The sequence below is a fragment of the Equus caballus genome, chromosome 1 (assembly GCF_041296265.1).
Source record: "Equus caballus isolate H_3958 breed thoroughbred chromosome 1, TB-T2T, whole genome shotgun sequence".
In the NCBI taxonomy this organism is placed as follows: Eukaryota; Metazoa; Chordata; class Mammalia; order Perissodactyla; family Equidae; genus Equus; species Equus caballus.
In genome coordinates, this window is record NC_091684.1 from 124,120,763 (window position 1) to 124,141,180 (window position 20,418).

Here is a 20,418-nt window from a genome sequence, read left to right on the forward strand (position 1 = left end):
TCAGTAGACTTAGCAAGACGTGTGCGATGGAAGGGCTGCTTTCAGCAAACCATCTCACTCCTTCGCTATGGCGTACCTAGTTGAAGACGCGCCGGAGGGGCCGGCAACAGGTCAGAGAGCCCTGGAGAACCACTATGTCGTGTTGAAATGACAGGAGGAACCATCTCGTCGGACTCGGGGGCTCTCTCTCGACGACGAGGCGCCGCTCCCTGGGACCCTACTTCAGGCTCCCTGCGGGATCCCCAAGCCTCCCCGCCCCTGCGGAGCCCTGCCCCCTTCCCGGCCTCAAGCTCTGAGTCCATTCAAACCTGGCTTTCTTCGCCTCGCGCGTTGCCGAGCGTGTAATTGGGGAAACTCCTCCCCGCCGGGACCGCATCGGAGGCGCTGCCAGAGGAGCGGCCCCTTAGCTGCCCCAACCTCCGAACGCGCGGGGGCCGCCCACCACGCAGACCCCATCGCACGGCACCGGCGCGCGGCTGGCGGCTGGCGGCTGGCGGCTGGCGGCAGGGTGGGCTGCGCTGCGCCCGGCCGCGGGGCTGCGTGGCCCGGGACCGCCGCGCCCACGGGTTCCCGCCGCCCCGCCGCGCGGACCCAGCGCCGGTGCGCGGGCGGGGGCGGCGCGCCACGGTGGCAGAGCATCCCGCGTGCACCCCGCGGAGCCGCGCGCAGACCCCTCGGCCGTCGGGGGCGCGGCCGGCCGCCTGAGCCCACACCTGTCCGGCCGCGGCTGCCCGGAGCCCGTGTCGCGCCGCAGTCAGCGGCATAGGAGGCAGCGAGGGCGAAGGCAGCCGCCGGAGGCGAGGCCCGCCCTCCGGAGGAAGCTGCGCCTGGCCGGAGGCCTCGGACCCCGCGGCCCGAGCTCCACCGCATCATGGCCCGGAAGCTGCTGCTCCTCCTATGCCTGTTCTCCGGCTTGCACGCGCGGTAAGTGGCGCCGGGGCTCCGCATCCCCGGAGGCTCCGAGCCAGGCTGGAGGGCGGCGGGGGGCGCTGTCCGCCGGCCGGGAGTCCCGGCGCACCCTGCCGTCGGCTGTGCTGCGGCACAGCCCGCCAGGCCGGCGAGCAGGAGCCTCGGGGAAGTCGGCCTGCATCTCACCTGTCCCATCTCCCCCTGGACGCGACCATCTGCGTCTCCCAGCTGGGCGGCTGCAGCCTTATCTGCAGCCAGGAATATGGGGGCTGTGAGGTGAATGGGCTCTTCTCCTGAATCTTTTAGGGTCTGGTGGTTTTTCGGGGTTTTGAAAATCAATATTATAGGGGAGCGTTGGTGTCTACTTCCGTGTCTACCCCATATCCCTCCCGTCAAAGTGTTTCAGGGGCTCACACACACACACATTGAGCAGACAATTATGTATCGTTTCTATCACTCTGAAATTTCCCAGGACCCAGGAGTCACGGTTTCCTAGCTGTCCACTTTAGTCCGGTCTGTAGAGCAACCGGGCTGAAGGCAAGTGGAGGAGAACTGGGACAAGGTGGGCGGCTGGGGCCCTGGTTCTCAGCAAGGATTTCCCTTCCCAGGTCCTGCAAATACACACACACACACACACACACACGCACACATGCATCCCTTCTAGATGAGCCACTTTTCACACTCAAGAACATACAACACCTACCCCCATGAAACAAGCGTGTTGAAATTAACAAGGCTTCTGCCTACTAACTGTAAGAAATTATCTCACCATAAATACCCTAACCTTCCTCCCAGAACACCAACCATCTAATGGGAGCTTAGAAAGACTCCAGGAAGAGAAGAAGAGGGCTCATGAGGATTGAAGGGTAGTGGGACCAGAAGGGTTAAACCCTGTTGCTGTAAATACAACTGGAGATTCTGGGTTTGGTTTCTTTAATTTTGTCTCCCAGACTAGATCTCTGGCCCAGAGCCTGCAGATTGTCCTGTGCTTTCAAAATTAGAGCAGCTCCCTTCCTCTCCCCGCTTCGCCACCCCAAGAATCTCAGGGCACCCCAACCCCCAGAACACTCTTGTTTTGACACTTCTTCATTTGCTGGATCTGGGAGCTAGAGAACGAGAGAGCGTCCCTGTGGGCCATCAGCCCTGCAGGTGTCAGCAAGAAATGCTAGGAAGTCTTGCATTTTCATTCATATTTGTGAAGTACCAAGGAACTAGGAAGGCACATTTACAAATTTCAATTCTCACTCTCCACCTTCGACAGGGGTATTTGGCCCTGAGGAATAAAGCCCTGACCCTCCCCTCCATACCACTTGTCTTCACTATGAGTTGAGAGTGTGAAAGGCAGGCGGTGTGTGCCAGGGATGGCAGACTCGAGGGTGACTCACAGGCACCTCTCTCAACTAGGCAGAGCACTCCTTGGGCCTTTCAACTTAAATTTCTTCCTGTCTAAGGAGAGAACTAGGAAGGGCAATGGAAGTGTACTTTCTGAGGCTGATTCTGTCTGGATGTATCTCTGTTTAGAGACAGACAGCACCAGGCATAACATGGAGGTCTGAAGTCTTATCTAGATCTGAAGTCGTGTCTGCATGACCTTTCTATTGCCACTGACTGGAGGAAGTGACCTGCGGTTAAGGGTTGGATAATCACCTGTTTAGATCTGTAGATACTTAACATGCTAGGAGGAAAACTACCTATTGTCCTCATTACTTTATGTGCTTAGTAGGAAGATATCGTAGTATCTAACTTGAAACAGTTTTCTAGAGATTCCCAAAAACACACCCAGTCTCTTGGGATTCTTCATCTTTCCATTTTGCCAAGGCAGATATAATGATTATAATATGTCCTATGTCTGGGTTGGTTCCCTGGCCTTCAAAACAGAGGTTGCATATCAGTTGAAAAAAATCCAAATTTTAAACTAATTTTATTGCTGTATGCCTCTCCTTTGAAAGTGTCTTTGTTCTTTGAATGAGTTTTTACACACATGTGAAATAATCTGATGTCTAGTGTCATCTTCCAAAACTGTTGTTAATTCTCAGAGGATTTTCATTTGCACTTCAGAATGTCTTCCTCGTGTTGAAGTGCCCTGGAAAAGGTTCTGAGAGTTGTACTCTATGGTGATGGCTTGGCAACTCCCTGGAGGGAAAAGTGCCCCATTCTGATACCCATGGATGAGCTTATTGTACATTAAATGCGCTAAGTCACACCTGGACCTTGGTAATACTTGGAAGATGCTTAACTGCTTTCTAAAGTTTAGGAGCTCCTCTTATTGTTTAAAAATACTTCAGACTTTGTTTCTGTCCTTCTAGTTGAAGAGAAAGTGTAAGACATGAAAATAACATCTGAGGGTTGAGTAGCTTTTTTTTTTTTTTAAAGATTGGCGCCTGAGCTAACATCTGTTGCCAATCTTATTTTCTTTTTCTTCTTCTTCTTCCCAAAGCCCCCAGTACATAGTTGTATATTCTAGTTGCAGGTCCTTCTGGTTGTGCTGTGTGGGATGCTGCTTCTATTTCCTTCTCTGAAGTCCTGCAGCAAACTGACATGGGATCAGGATTGGGAGAGCCCAGTGTTGGCCACTGAGGGGCCAAGAGCATCTCTGCCCACTGTCCACCCCAACCCAGCCAGGGTCCCGTTTTGCCTCCTAAAGGGATGGAAGAGAGCACTGCTTCTTTTCCTTTCTCTTCTACCTCACTCTCACCTACCCTGGCCTCTAAGGAAAAAGCTTTTGAAATTTCAGGAAAACACTCGCATCACCACTAGAGGGAGAATTAGGCTCAGTGTAATACCTGTTACTGAAGTAGCTCAAAGCAGTTTTCAGAAGCTAAGGCTGTGTATACGGAGAACTGATGAAGAGTTAGGGTGCTCAGTCTGTGTCCATATGACCACTGGGGCAATAGAAAATAACAGCATGGAGAGCATGCTGGTCTGTGCTGGTGAGCTGTCTTTGGGCATGGAGGAGGGGAGAAAAAAAGAGGTTAAGGGAGAAGGGGAGAGTAGGGGAGGGCAGGAGAAGAGAGGAGGGAGGGAAAGAGACACACAGCAGAGGGAGAGAGGAAAGCACAGTGGCTGAATTGGAACATGTCCTAAGAATGGTGTATGTGATTCCTTGGGGGCAGACTGGCCCTATGTCCACAATCCCCCAAATGCTTTTGCTCTAGAATGAATTACCAGGTCCTGTGTGCAGTGATTGGCTCCAGCTATCCATGTCCTACAGAACCTGCTTCAACCTACTTTTTTTTTTGCAAGATGATAAAATTAATATTCCTGACAAAATAAAATATTCTACAGTGACATTTTAAATTCTGTAGTGTTATTTTTGTAAAAGTCCGGTTTGACAAATAATGAAATAAATATCTGTCCCAAATTTTGTACGTTCCTGTTGATGGCAAATAAAAGTCCACGGCCTTTTTTATAGTTTCTATGGATGACTTATTGTAGCATTCTGCCCAATAGGTATTTAAGAAATAGAATAACAGTGTAAGATCAGCCTAGGAAAACCTTAAGGCAATCTGTGAGGTATATGCCAAGTACTCATTATCAGAATCTTATAAACATGTGTGTATTCATCCAGAACTAGACTGACACTGCTCTAGTCTATGTTAAGGCTAGTTGACACTCATAAAAAGATTCATGTATATAATATATGATATAAACATATGATTATATATAATTATATGTTATATAACTATTATTGTAACAATATAATATTTATGATTCTGAAGTTTTAAACAAAGTAGAGATAATAACTTTAAAAAGTTTATTCTTTTCATTTATTTCATGCTCATTATAGATAATTTAGAAAATTCCAGAAATTAACTTCAGTAAACTTCGATCCAGAGTACAGCTGCCCTGAGATGGTATTAACATTTTGGCTCCTGTCTCGGAAGCCAAACAGAAATGAGCTCATATCCAATCAGGACAAATAAAACTCAATGAAATTTTCTATTGCATATTGTACTTTTACCTGAGGAAAAGCCATTAAGGCACGCACACTGACATACTATAAAGGAGAAAGTTTGTTGGTTTGTTTTACGAGCTTTCTTGCCCTGGTAAATGGCAGTCTACCTGGAAATGCTGCTTTAAGGCAAAAGAGGACTCTCCTCTTTTCAAACCCGAATGGCTGTGTTGTTGAGACGGCCTCACTCGCTAAGAAAACTAGCTTGTCATTTCGAGGCATCTCCATTCAAGTACTCCTGTCAGTGTGTATCTCCCAGGAGAGGCTGCTGTTATGCTCAGCCCTGCACGAGACAAGCTCAGAGATGCTCAAGTGTTCGTTTAGATCTGTTTATTAAGGGGCCGAATGATCAAGACATATTAGAAATATTTTAATTTTTAATGTCTGTATTAGCCTGCTCTGTAAGAGGTGAATCACTTTGTGTAGTAGGAGGCATGTAAGATAGCCAGAAGATGTTCGCCAGCCAACATCTCTGTTCCTTGTTACCCACATGAGTGCTGCCCAGGAGGACCATTTTATCATGTCTCCATATCTGCCTAGACCAGAGGTTCCAATCTCTATGAGAAGCACAGAAGTCAGACTCAACTCTTCTTAGTGAGCACATTCTGCAAAAGCTCTTCTCAAGTAATTGAGGTCTTGGCAGTGGGAAGGTGACATGATGGAGACACCATTTTGCGAACATCTGGAAGGTTTGTGCCTTGACTTTCAGAGGTTCTCAAGGTGGATCCAAGGAAGGCTGATTGCCTGCTGCTTAATCTTCTCACATTGATTTACTTATCACAGTGTCTGTAGTTTAACTTGGACATGGAACATTTTGTGACATTTAATGAAAATATTATGTCATATTAATGGCAGTAGCATCCTTCCTGTTGAATCCTTTCTAATTTGTGTTTCATTTTATTTTTTAATTTTAGAGGTAATCCATTGATTGGGCTGAGGGTATGGGGGACTTTCTGCTTATTTCCTTGGTGCCCTGGAGCCGATCCTCCAACTTATGTGTCACACTTTGTGCCATAATTACAGATCCAGAAAGATGGAAGAGGATGAATATGAAGATTCATCGTCAAACCAAAAGTGGGTCTTGGCTCCAAAATCCCAAGATACTGATGTAACACTTATTCTCAACAAGTTGCTAAGAGAATATGATAAAAAACTGAGGCCGGACATTGGAAGTGAGTGTTGATGTTTGTTATTCCTATAGAAAATACACTGTTTCCTTTTATTTCCTCTACTATGATGTATTTTTTGTTTTTATCTTTAAATAATTATAAATTCACAGGACGTTGCAAAGATAGTGCATCATCACACAGTTCATGCCTATCACGTGATATCAAAACCAGGAAGTTGACTTTGGTAAAATGTGTGTACATGGTTCTCTGTCATCTTATCATGTGTAGATTTGTGTAGCAATCACTGCAGTCGTGATACAGAACTGTTTCATTGCCATACTGATCCCCCTTCTGCTACTCCTTTATAGTCTGACCCACTTCCCTCCTCCAAAAGTCCTAACCCCTGTCAGCCACTAATTTGTTTTCCACTTCTCTATTTTCGTCATTTTGAGAATATTACATACATGCAGTCGGTCATTTGAGACTAGCTTTTCTTTACTCAGCAAAATGATTTTGGGATTCATTCAAGTTATTGTGCGTATGAATAGTTTATTCTTTCTCAATGCTGAGTAATCTTCCATGGTACAAATGTACCACAGTTTGTTTATCCATTTACCTATTGAGGAACATTTTGGTTGTTTCTAGTTTTTGTCTGTGACAAATAAAATGATTGTGTGCATTTGTATACAGGTTCTTATGTGGATGAGATTTTTGTTCTCTGGGATAAATGCCTAGGAATCTAATTCCAGGTCAGATGATTAATGTTTGTTTAGTTTTTAAAGAAACTGTCAAACTCTTTTCTAAAGTGGCTGTACCATTTTCTACTCCCACCAGCAATGTATGAGAGATCGAGTTTCTCTGTATTCTTACCAGCTAATGGTGTTGTTCCTATTTTTTTATTTTAGTTACTCTAATAAGTGTTATGTCTAATGGGCTGATATCTCATTGTGGTCTTAATTTGCATTTCCCTAATGGTGAGTGATATGGAACTGATTTATGTGCTTATTTGCCAAAAGTATACCCTCTTCATTGAAATATCTCTTCATATTAGTTGACCCTGTAAAAATTGGATTATTTTGTTTTATTTTTTCTATTCATATTGAGTTCTTCCTATATTCTAGATATGATTCCTTTGTCAAAGGTAGTTTGCAGATCTTTTTCTCTCAGTGTGTAGCTTGTCTTTTCATTCTTTCAACGAGATCTTTCACCGACTAAGTTTTTAATATTGATGGACTCTAATTTATTGAGTTTTAATCTTTTATGGAACATGCTTTTGGAGTAATGTCTAAGAACTCTTCATGAAACCCTGGTTCCTGATGATTTCCTCCTCTATTTTCTTCTAAAAGTTTTATAATTTTATGTTTTACATTTAATTCAGTATCTATTTTAAGTTAACTTTTATATAAAATCAAAGTGAAGATTTAGAGCTAAGTTCCTTTTTTTTTTTTTTTTGGTTTATGTATATCCAGTTACTCTATCACCATTTGTTGAAAAGACTGTCCTTCCTTCATCTGTCAAATTGCATTTGCACATATGTCAGAAATCAGTTTTGATTACTATAGCTATATAATAAGCCTTGAAATTGCATAGAGTAATTCAACCTCTTTATTCCCCTGTTTCAAAATTATTTTAACTTTTATAATCCATTTATTGTATATATGAATTTTAGGATTATCTTGTCTATATCTACAAAAAATCTTGTGTTAAATTTTTGTATCAATTTGGGAAGACATCTTTACTATGTTGAGTATTCCAATCCATAAATATGACATTTTTCCATTTATTTAGGTCTTTAATTTCTTACATCCAGTGTTTTACAGTTTTTAGTGTACAGGTTTTGAACATATTTTGTTAGATCTGCGCCTAAGTATTTAATGTTTTTGGAGTGATTGTAGGTGGTACTGTATTTTAAAATCCCTTTTTACCTGTATTCATTGCCAGTATACAGAAATCCAATTGATTTTTGTAAGTTGCTGTTGTGTCCTCTGACTTGCTGAATTCACTTACTAATTTTAGAATGTTTTGATAGGTTCCTTAGAATTTTCTGTGGACGCCATCATGTCATTTGTAAATGACAGTTTTATGTCTTGCTTTCCAATCTGTATAATGTTTATTTCCTTTTCTTGCCTTATTGCATCAGCTAGAACTTCCAACACCACATTGAATAACAGGAGTGTCAGTGGACATCTTGCCTTGTTCCAGATCTTAGAGGAAAAGTAATCAGTCTTTCACCATTAAGTGTGATGTTAACTAGAGGTATTTTGTATATATTCTTTATCAAGTTGAGAAAGTTCCTTCTAGTCCTAGTTTTCTGAGAGAATTTTTTTTTATCTTGAAAGGGTGTTGAATTTTGCTAAATGCTTTTTCTGGGTCAGTTGATATGATCATGCAGTTGTTTTTTGGCCAGTTAATAGAATGGACTAGATTGATTGATTTTAAAATGTTGAAGCAGCCTTCCATCCTAGAATAAACCTCACTTAGTTGTCATGTTTAATGATACTATTTTTTGTATGTGTGTGAGGAAGATTGGCCCTGAGCTAACATGTTGCCAATCTTCCCACTTTTGCTTGAGGAAGATTGTCACTGAGCTAACATCTGTGCCAGTAATCCTCTGTTTTATGTGGGATACCGCCACAGCATGGCTTGACAAGCAGTGTTAGGCCTGTGGCAGGATCCAAACATGTGAACCCTTGGCTACTGAAGCAGAGTGCGCAAACTTAACCATTATGCCACCAGGTCAATCCATAAAGATGCAATTTTTTTTAAACTCTTTTTACGTATTGCTGAATTTCTTTTACTAGTATTTTTTTAAGGATGTTTGTATCTCCATTCATGAGGGACGCTGGTCTGTAGTTTTCTTTTTCCTTTTTTTTTTTGCTTTTTAGCAATCTTTGGTTTTGGTGTCAGGTAATACTAGCTTCATAAAATGAGTTGGGAAGGCTTCCTTATCTTTGTTTTCCAGAAGAGGTTGTGTAAGAGTTTGTGCTAACTCTTCTTTAAATATTTCATAGAATTCTCCAATGATACTTCTGGGTCAGGAGATTTATTTTCTGGGATTTTCTTCATTATAAATTCATTTCCTTAGTAGTTGTAAGTCTTTTCAAATTGTCAGTTGCATATTAGGTGAGTTGTGATGGTTTTGCTTTTCAAGGAATTGGCCCATTTCTTTTGAAATGTTAAATTTATGTGTGTAGAAGTGTTCATGATAGGAATATTGTAATATTAGGATGGTTTTAGTACTGTAGGTCCTATAATAATATCCTCTGCCTCATTTCTGCTATTGGTACTTTGTGTCGTCTTTCTTTTTTCTTTGTCATCTTGCTAGAAGTTTGTTTCATTGACCTTTTCAAAGAATCAACCCTTTGTTTCATTGTTTTTCTCTTTTCAATTTAATTAAATTTTGCCTTTATTTTTATTATTTTCTTTCTTCTGCTTGCTTTGGGTTTATTTTGTTCTTCTTTGAGGTAGCAGTTAGAGTCTTGACTTCAGACTATTCTTCTTTTCTAATGCAAGCATTTAGTGCTCTAAATTGCCCTCTCTGCACTGCTTTAGCTGCATCTCACAGATTTTGATATGTTGCATTTTCATTTTTCTTTCAGTTCAATGTATTTTTTATATCCCTTTAGATTTTTGTCCTTAGCTCATGGATTATTTGGAAATATGTTTTTAGTTTCCAAGTGTCTGGAAGTTTTCCTGTTATCTGTTACTGATTTCTAGTTTGCTTCCATTGTGATTTGAGAACATACTTTGTATGAGTTCAGTTCTTTTAAATTTGTTAGTGTTTGATTTATGTCCCAGGATGTTGTCTGTTATGGTGAATGCTCTATGGGCACTTGAAAAGAATGTATATTCTGCTGTTGATAGATGGTTTGGATCCTCCTGTTTGACAATATTGTTGAGTTCTTTTATATCTTTGCTAACTTTTCTGTCTAGTTTTTCTATGAGTTGTTATGATAGATTAAAAATCAGTGGGTTAAAAAGCTGATCCAAGATTGAGACAAGCGTGTGTTTGGCCAAGAGAGAAATATATACAATTGCTGGCACAGGCCTGCATTGTATTCATGGTTGTGGTCAGAGAACATGGAGATTGCAGGAGACATGTTTTTCATACGATGCACCCAGGCTGTGACTTATTTCCTCTTTTCTGTGGAGCTCAATTTCTTGTAGAGCCCAATGGCTTGCCGTCTCTCACTCTACCCCAGCCACCCTGTTCATCTCTTTTCCCAAGTTTGAGGCTCAGGTCTCCAATTTATCTGTAGCATGACGTAGAATTATACTGGTTCCAGTAGGTCTAGAATTTCAAAATCCTTGTGGTGTAGTATGCAAGAAGGTTTGGAGATGCAGGACCAGTGCAATATTTGAGCAGTCATATTATTTTTCTATGTCTCAGTTGCCTCTTCCATACAATAAAGGAGGGTGACCAAATTACTCTTAAACTTCCTTCCAGCTTTAAGATATTTATTCAGTGAGTATACATTTAAATTATCATTGCACAAGCTAAATTCACTTGTCACCAAAGTCTTCCTGTCATAATTAGATAAAAGGTCCCTCCAGGGTGAAGAGTGGCAACAATTCTGCATTTATATGGAAAGAGAAAATTGAGAAAGTATTGCTGATTTTCTCATTAATTGTTAGACACCGTGCTTGACCTTAGAGCAAAGATAAGTAAGACTTCCTACTTGCCCTTCTTGGAATTTGGTCCAATTGGTCCTTTCCTTATCCTGTACTAGAACACAGCAAAGCACCTTTTATCCATGGTATTATTTGGTACCACACTCGTCCTCTGAGACTGAAAATTGAACATGGGTAGAAAGTGGGTAAGCTCGGCTTCCAACCCAGATCTCTCTGACTATAGCTAGATTACTTAGCCACTGCACTGTTTATAGAAAATACAAGACAAGCTTATTCCAAAACAGGACACTCGTCTTTCCTCCACACGTAACCTGGAAGGGGATATAGTAAGGCTTTGTTACATGCGACAGGCGAGCAGAATTCACAATTCTAAGGATTTTACTTTTCCATCATGTACATAAGGAATTGTGAATTCTCTAAATGAAACAGAGTAGTACACACTAAGAATGAAGGCTTCTTTTTTAGAAGGCAGCTACTCTAACGTCTCATGTCATTTGCTCCTCAGAAATCATTATCATATATCAGAAGAGCTCTGTGGTTTTTGAGTAAAGGAGATTTAAGAAAACAATGAAATATAAAACCATAAAGCAGGATACTCCTTTTGGGTGTGATGACTTTAGAATTCCACCATGCACATTGTCATGGTCCTTGGGACAGCAGAGTGAACTGATAAAAGTCCCCAGGTTTACTGGGGCATCATAGGATTCCTCTTCCTGTCTCATTTAAGTGCTAAAAAATGCCTCATTGGTAGAATCCAGCAACTCACTCACATTCAATCAGAATAACTGCCCAAGAACAGCTCTCCTGGTAGAAGATACTGAGTTAGACACCATTTTCTTCATAGTTTAGAACGTCTCTGATTTAAAGGATAATTTTCTGTAAAAATATGAATTCCTTTTCTTTTCTCCCTAGTTTTTTCACATGTAGCCTGTTTTAGTTGTTATAACCATCATGCCTCCTCATCACGGCACAATCGACTTATATGTACATAACATAGTGCTGCACATGGATTTATCAGTTTATTGCAATTACCAGTGTATTTGCTCACCTCCCTTATCACTGTCTCCCTCTCTCAGCCAGTCAGCGCATATTTACTGACCATTCACTCTGTTCCAAGCCCTGGGCCATGGACATGCGGCCAGCAACATAGATACTATCCACATTTGTGTTCTTCTGATGGGGAGGGAGAGGAGAAGGGATCTTCAAAGAGCAATTAGGGGTGGATATTGGTAGTCCCACTTTGGAGTAAAGCGAGCCTATTCAAGACACTCCCTGGCTTAAATTTCTTGAAAACTCCACTTTCTTCTAGGATAAAGTCCAAGCCCCTTAAAATGACGTAAAGAGGTAAGCCACTCTCTGGCCCTTGCCTCCACCTCTACTTTCTTTTCCTGATACTCTGCCCCTCACATGTTATACCCTTTGGGGATACCAAACCTTCTGTTTCCCCATCTGGGCCCTTGCTTTTGCTGTTTTCTCATTCTAGCTTAGGATTCTCTTAACTCCTTTCTTCCACTTCTGCACTAAGATCACCCTACGTTTCTTCGAGCCTTGATGTCATGTCCTATGAGGAGCCTTCTTCCATGACTTGCACCCCCTTCGCCTACCTGCTGTGGTGGATCAAGTGTTTCCCCTGAGTTTCTTCCAGCATCAATTTTTCATCTTTAAAATGGGGATAATAGATTTTGAAGGGCTGTCTTGAGGATGACGTGATGTGGTGTGACCATGAAACAGTTTCTGCACCATTGTTGTGTACTTTCCACAATTCTACAGCTGAGAATTGATCTTTGTTTTCCCTGGGACACAGTTTTCAATTCCTAACTATAGATGCATCAGTTCCCATTGGCATCTCCCAACATACGTATTTCAGTTGCATCCACAAAGATCCAACATCAGGAAATAAATTAAATGGCTCATCACTGTTATTGTCAACAATAAAGAGATGGAATCGAACAGACTCATTTATGTTGCATAGAAGTAACATATCCAAATAGAATCGTCTAATTAGTTTTCGTAATACAAATTGTGATCATTATGTTTTAAAAATACTCACTGCTTTCCTAGCTATTAACTCTCCTAAACTAACTTCTAAATTATGGATATATCTGTTTTAGTTCCTTGTCTTTAACTATCCATCATTCTAAGTAATACTTCAGCTATGTCCTTTACTACTTCTGGGTTAGGCAGGGTGTAATTTATCACAGGAACAGATATTGTCATGTGAGCTTGAAAAGGCTGGAGGAGGATAAACCTTTTAGTAAGAGCATTGTGAAAAAGAAGGGAAATCACCTGACTGAATTTCTCTCCCTTCAGGGTTTCAGGAAATTTGAACCATTCTCCTGAAAATAGATTATTACAGAATACAAATTCCCTCTCCATAATATGGACAATCTGTGCCAAATATGATTTTTCTTGGGAACAGTAAAGGCTACATGTTGGCTCTTAAAGATGAATGGACACTGTGAAAACATGTGCACTGCATAGAAATGACCGGTTCATTTAATTCAGGCAGAGCACCTGAATAATCTCCCCTTGACTGTTTTCATGGCTAAAGGGATTGATTTTCTGTTCCTCTTCTTCAGGTGTTTGCATTTCTGGACTTCTTTTGCAGGCTTTTCTAAAGTTTATTTTCCCAGTTTAGTTAAAACTTCTTCTAAATGTGGAATGACAAACATCCAGTACAAGAGGAAGCTGATCGCAGGGGTGAGGAGGTGAGCTGTGCTACTGCTGTAATTCTGTGGCAAAAGGCGGAAACTCTGGTCTCCTCAAGGGGGCACGCCCCCACGCCCCACCTGAGGGGGAGCACTGGATAAGATGCCACCTAGAGCTTCTTTCCTTCAGGCTTGCCAGAGCTGCACATGGCACTGGGCACTGACTCAGGGGGACTGAAGTAACCCAAACAATTCTCAGCTGGGTGCCACAGGAGAAGCGCCTGCTCGTTCTAGGGTCTTGTTCCGGGTGAGGATAAGGAAAGAGAAATGACTAAATAGTAGGAATATGACCCAAATAAGACTGCAGTTAGTTTTGTTGCAGATAATATATTTTTAAACAATGATAAGAAATAACAAGTGGGCCTTATAGTATAATTTTTAAAGCAAGCCTTATTATGCTGCTTCTTAATATCTTTCAGTGAAAACTTATGAGCATAATTGAGTCACCATAAAGCTATAAAATGAGTGCTTAAAGACTGTTGCTTATAGATGTGATATCTCTGAGAGAGGCCTGGATTAGCCAGTAGAAATTCAGAGAGCTCCACCTGTTTGTGAGCTGGTTCCTGGTGTGTGTAAACGCAACCACTCCTGGTACACCCTGTTACAGGTTTTGAGAGTTCAAATTGGATCGCTGAATTTGAGAGAATTTTGAAATGTGTGAAGGGCTGTACAAAGAATCAAATTATTGATTAATATATTATGATATTATTATTAAGGTATTATTAAGATATTATGATTTATAATGGGTGTGTACAGTTGTCTCTTATCCTGATGGTCTTCATAATTTAAGAAAAATAAAATATATGTTTTAAAACAAAGGGATGAAGTACAGATAATGAAGTGTACGTGCTTGTATGTCAGAGGAAGAGGGAGTTGGAGGTATTGTGTGGGATATTTTGGGGTCCTTCAAAGCATAGTGCACTGATGGAATGCAGCATGGGTAGTGATTTTTGGACAACCCCTCACTAACTCGAGTCAGACTATCTTTCCATTTCCTTTTTTTTTTTTTTTTGCTGAGGAAGATTTGCCCTGAGTTAACATCTGTTGCCAGTCTTCCTTTTTTGTGTGTGTGATCTGCTGCCACAGCATGGCCACTGAGGAGTGGTGTAGGTCCACGTCCAGGAACCGAACCTGGGCTGCCAAAGCAGAGAGCACTGAACTTTACCATTAGGCCACTGGAGCTGGCCCTCTTTTCATTTCTTAATGCAGATCAGATGACCTCAGATAACTGTCTCAACTGTACGTTTAGGTTAGTTTGGCTAGTCCTTACCTAAAAACCACAACCTACTCTACAGACAGGTGAGTTATCATTTTCTGGCTATTACCATATATCCAGAAAATAATTCAAATGTATTCACTCCACTCTTGGAACAGAAGTAGGAGGAGAGGAAACAGACATTCTTAATTGCTGTTCTTGAAGTAAAAGCTATTACTGTAGACTTAGTTAACTGATTCTCTCACAAAGTTAATTCAAATGCATAAGGGAGGTTGAGAACAAGCTTTGTGGAGAAATTATACCTGTTGTCTCTATGAGAGACTAATTAGGCATCCAGAGGACGTTGGGTTAAGACCCATTACTTCAGCTCAACGTATATTGGTCTGTGCCCCTTCCCCATGTATTCCCCACCATTTGGGGCAATGATCCATTTTGCACACATACCTTAGCACTTAGGCTTTCACCATGGTGCTCTTTTACCTGAGGCAGAATTCTGTGTAAGGCAAGGCTGCATTAGAGTCTTTGCATGTCGTTCACTTAATTAAAAAGATTTTTACTGGGCTATATTTTTTCTTGTAAGGAACGTATAATGAGGTTTCAATGCATAAATATTTGATTTTTTCCTGTAGGTAATTTAGTAAATAACTTGGGTCATATGTCCCTAGGAGTAATCTAATGACTGGACTTGATCTGAATATTCAGTTCCATTCAAAGAATAACAAATGATGTTACTTATGTTTATTCATTAATGCTCCAGGAACTGAGCAAAATAGCTTCGTGTGTATTAGAGTTTGTGAGTGAGAAAAGATCTGGATGCAAATAATGGGTTCTTCTACCAGTTACCAACAGATTCACTGAGAGAAAGAAAGAACCTCACTGACCTGTAGGTTTCCATCTCTAAATCAAATAATTAAAACTACATCTGAGTCCTGTTATAGGAATTACAGATTATAACACCCACCCCGTAGCGAGCAGACTGAAAATGTCAGGTGCTTCCATCCACTGTGTTCCCAGACCCACGCTCTGTCTTGCATGCTGTTTCGGTTTGGTTTATAAGTAGTGGAACAGAGCCCTGCAGACAGCTCCGTTGCCTGAGCTCCCTCAGACACCTGGAATAAGCTCCCCACTATGAGGAAAGCTTTGGTGGAGAAAGGAACACCAGTCCTCTAGACCATGCCTACCTGAAACAGGACATCTGAGAAGTGAAGCTGGGGAGTGAGGAACACTGGTGATCTCCCCTTCCCAGGGTACCATCATAATCCTTGACTCAGAGCCTGGAGGAGTGGGAGCCTCTGCTGTCTTGGCCAAGCCCACCAGCATAGAGGGCCAGAGTAGAGGTTTTGTGGAATGGATCTGGGGATGGGGCAGAGAGAGCATTTGGTGGCTAAAACCCCACAGACTCTCACTGTTCTCACTGATATTGAGCAGAATTTCTTGAATAAATGTTTTTCCATTTGCTGTATGACCTTAGGACAATTTCTAGGAAATTTCAATACCTTTTTCAGTTTATTGAAATATAATTGTTAAATAAAATAAGATGTTTAAAGTGTACTTCATGATGATTTGTTATGCATATAGGTTTTGATGTGATTCCTCCCATCTAGTTAATTAATACATCCATGATTTACATATTTTGATGAGAACATTCAAATTCTGCCTCTTAGCAAATTTCACTTATACAATACATTGTTATCAGCTATAGTCACCATGTTATACATTAGATCCAAAGAATTTTCTCCAGTTAAATGGCTATTTCATTTGGGAGAGGGCTTACTGAGCTCCTCATTTTGCCATTCTGGGAGTCCTGTCTCTTGCTTTCATTTTTGATAGAGGATTCTGGGTTAAAAGTCATTTTTTTTGCTTGTTTTTCCTTTCAGTAGTTGAAAGACATTGCTCTACTGTCTTCTCACTTTCATTGTTTTCTGATGAGAAACATACTGTCATACTTATCTTTGTTCCTTTATATTTTGTATGCTTTCCCCCTTATGGATTACTCTGATTTTCTCTTTATTACAAGATTTAAGCAATTTGATTATTTTTTGCTGTGTTGCATCTCACTCATGCTTGAGTCTTCTTGAGCTTCTTGGATTTGTGGGTTCATACTTTCTATTAAATTTTAAAAATTTCGGCCATTATTTCTTCAAGAATTTAGGTTTTTTTTCTGATTCCCCCACCTCTCTCCTCTCCAGGGACTTTAATTACACATATTAAGGCTGCTTGAAGTTGTTCCACAGCTCACTGATGTACTTTCCATTAAAAATTTTTCTTTTTTTAAGTTTTATTTTATTTCATTTTATTATAAACTTATTTTCTGTGTCTATTGCTGTATCTTCAAGTTCGCTAGTCTTTTCTACTGCCATGTCTAATCTACCATTAATCTTTTCCTATGTATTTTTCATCTTAGATATCATAGTCTTCACTTATAGAAGTTTGATTTGTATCATTTATATCTTTGATGTCTCTACTTAATTTTTTGAATATGCTTGTTTTTTTGAATATATAGAATACAGTTAATAACTATTATAGTATCCTTGCCTCTAATTCTAACATTTGTATGAGTCTGGGTTAATTTCTGTTGATTGATTATTCTCATGATGTATTGTGTTTCCAGCTTCTTCACATGCCTGTTAATCTTTGTTGGCATTTCAGACATTGTGAATTTTACCTTATTGATTGCTCAATATTTTTGTATTCCTATAAATATTGTTGAGTGTCATTCTGGGGTACAGTTAAGTTACCTGGAAACAATATGATCCTTTAAATCTTGCTTTTCTGATTTGTTAGGCAGATCTGGAAAAGTGCAGGTTCTAGGGCTAAGTATTCTTTACTATTGAGTCAAGACTTTCCTGCATACTCTACTAAAGGCCCCATGAATTTTGAAATTTTCCACTCTTGCTTTTGAGAACAGGCACTGTTCCCAGTCATATGGGAGCACAGGAAACCATTCTTTAATCCTTATGGATGGTTCTTAGCCTGGTTTCAGATGGTTTTCCTCACACACAGGCACTAAGTGCTCAGCTGGACACCAAAAGGGGCCCTCTCTAGATCTCCAGAATTCTCACACAGCTATTCCTTCTTCTGGGTGTGTTCTGTGAACTCTAATTGCTTTGGTTTCCTTAGACTCTCAGCTTCATCTCAGCTCAGGGAACTCACTGAGCTCTGCCTAGGTGACTTGCCATGAGCCACAGCTTGGAATCTTTCGAGATAGTAGGCTGGGAGAATTGTAGGGCTAATCTTGCTTGTTTCCAGTCTCAATGGCCACTGTCCTTCATTACTTGAAGGCCAGTGTCATGAAAACAATTGTTTCATATATTTTGTCTGATTTATAATTTCAGGTGAGAGAGTAAATCCAATTCCTGTTGCTCCATCTTGGGTGGAAACAGAAGTGTCCATCTTCCTGGCTGAGTTTAATGTTACAAGCCTATTACTTCTCTGTAGGTTAATATTTGTGGACCTCAGATTTCTTCTAGCCACCTGATTAGGGCAGCTACTACTTAAATTGGGGGTAGCAGAGGTTTGTGTGCTTTTTAGCCACTTTCTTACTGGGGTATTCCTTATTATGTCATATTTGCCACAAGGCAGGGATGGGCAGTAGTTAGGAGTGTAGTTATACTCATACTGGTTTTATATACACCACACTGTCTTCCCAAACTGGTTTCTAGGAGGTTGTGGGAAGAATAGGAAAAGTGAGGAAATATGTCCATTCCCCAGTGATTTTTTCCTTTTTCTCTGAAACGGTCCCTGAATCTGGATGAATCAATTGATCGTTGCCTGGCTTAGGAGCAGTAGAAGAAGGAGATTTCTCCCGAAGGGAGGTGCCCATAATCAGCCTTTTAGGATCTGGTCCAGGCAAAGTGGATTCTTTAGGAAGTGTTTGGATATTAGCTGGTGGCAAATATCGTGTGATAACTATTGGGTATGAGAGTTATGTATCTTTTTACAATGATTACATAGGAAACCACTTATTTTTATCCATGTCAACCATAACAATGAAAAAGCTTCAGCTTTTAAAATATTTCCACCAGTAAACTCAATTTTCTTCCAACAACACACATTTCAAAAATAATCAATATTTTACTCAAATATTCAAAATCTTCCTGCCATTATATCACTCAAGCCATAACTGTAATAAAGTTTGTTGAAGGCTAGTGTGTTGGTCTTTGGAGTCTTCTCACTTTTGCTCTCAGTTTTGTCCAGATTGTCCCTTCCCAAGCTGTTTATATATATATTGGAAAATTCTAATCCTACGAAGGCATTTGTATTTTATCAGATGACAAATGAAGATTGAAAAAACTGAGATTTCATTATGGGCATGCATATATACATATCTACATAAGTAGATAGATAAAAAAGAAAACCAAGAAAAGCTCTAGCCAGGTAAGAAAGAAATCCGAGGAAGACAGGGAATGTTGCCAGTGTTCTTCAACTTCTGATATGCGTTCACTCGCCTAAGACTTTACCTAGTGAGCTTTCTGCCCAAACCATGATCGTGTTATAAATGCTCAGGAAATGCTGACTAGCATTGTCTTACGGTTAAGACAGTCCTCATCCTCAAGGCAGAGCCTTTTGAGGTGCAATGTTCCAAACATGGACTCATCCATCCAAAGTTGGGGCTAGATTGGAATGGGCAGCCAAGAAGAGTCAGACCTGCTCCAGTGATCACATGCATGCTCCAGCACAGAACTGACCCTTTCTCCAAAGATGTAAAGCATTCCGAGAGTGGGAGTCCTGTATTCTCCAGCCAGCATCTCTTAACCTTGAAAGGCTAACAGTGCCTGATATGTTGCATACCTAGGCTGATATGTTGTATCAAATACTGGATAAATACTGGATACCTAGACTAGGATGTTGGAAATTTAGGGTGAAACATTGGATATCTAGGCTGAAATGTTGGAAACCAAGGCTGATATGTTCCATACCTAGTGTTGGATAGCTAGGACCATCACTACCTATGCTTATACACATACAAAGATCTAACCAGGAACCTTGTCCTCCCTCTGTTAATTCATTGCCCTGGAAGATTCTTCATCATGGAATGCCCAGGCTACAAGGATAGAGAGGGTCCTACCTTCAGCACCGAGAGTAAGCAGCTGATTAAATATTCTAGAAATATGTTACCTTTCTAGGTCCTTTTACCTACAAAAACTGAGGCAGTTTCACTGTGGTCAAAATAATATCCCCAGACATTCTGAAATTAAAAGGAGCTCTATGGTAACATCAGTTTAGATTTTGGGAAATAACGTAGTTAGATTAAATTAGGTTTGGCAAGCTCCATGCTCTTGAATCATTTCCACACCATGTTCTACCTTCTCTCTCTCACTGACTTCCCTCCCTTCATATTCACTCTGATCCATTTTATCCTCTTCTTTTTTCTCATCTCTGTTGCCCTCTTTTTAACAATACACCAATGTCCCAAATGCCTTGTTGTGGTAGATCCAGGACCTATTCACTTTTAAAGATCTTAATCTCCATTCTGTTTCCCATTCCACTATCCCAAGATTTGGTTCTTGACATAACTCAAAACTGCTTAAACACTGAAATTCTTACTCTTATTTTAAATTCTGACTGCAGCATCTACTCTTTTCAATTCTCTGACTCTCTTAGCCCTTTCAAAAATATTCTTTCTCTTCACTGGCTTTCTGTAGAACCTTTACATGTGCTTCATAGCAACATGTCTCTTTGTTTGCTTCAGTGAAATACCTTCCCCTCTCTTGATGTCCCCTGTCTGGCATCTCTTCCTCCTCCCACCCCTAGATTCCTGGCCCTTCAGTATGTTATCTTTTACTCTCTTCTTTGTACACAGTCATCTTTAATTTGATAGTAATATCGACATTTGTGGCTTCAACTGCCATCCCCATGTATTAATATGTATTTTCCAAAATCTATTACTTT

At 40.7% G+C, this 20,418-nt stretch overlaps 1 protein-coding gene across 1 annotated transcript in view; it reads left to right on the forward strand.

Moving 5' to 3' along the window:
* The first annotated feature begins 575 nt into the window (after nucleotides 1–575).
* GABRG3 (gamma-aminobutyric acid type A receptor subunit gamma3) overlaps nucleotides 576–20,418 on the forward strand; it is a 596,312-nt gene continuing 576,469 nt past the window's right edge. Inside the window, exons 1-2 of the mRNA XM_023652068.2 lie at nucleotides 576–924; nucleotides 5,885–6,033. Coding sequence (XP_023507836.1) covers nucleotides 872–924; nucleotides 5,885–6,033 — 202 coding nt within the window. The 5' untranslated portion in view covers nucleotides 576–871. The remainder of the gene's footprint in view (nucleotides 925–5,884; nucleotides 6,034–20,418) is intronic.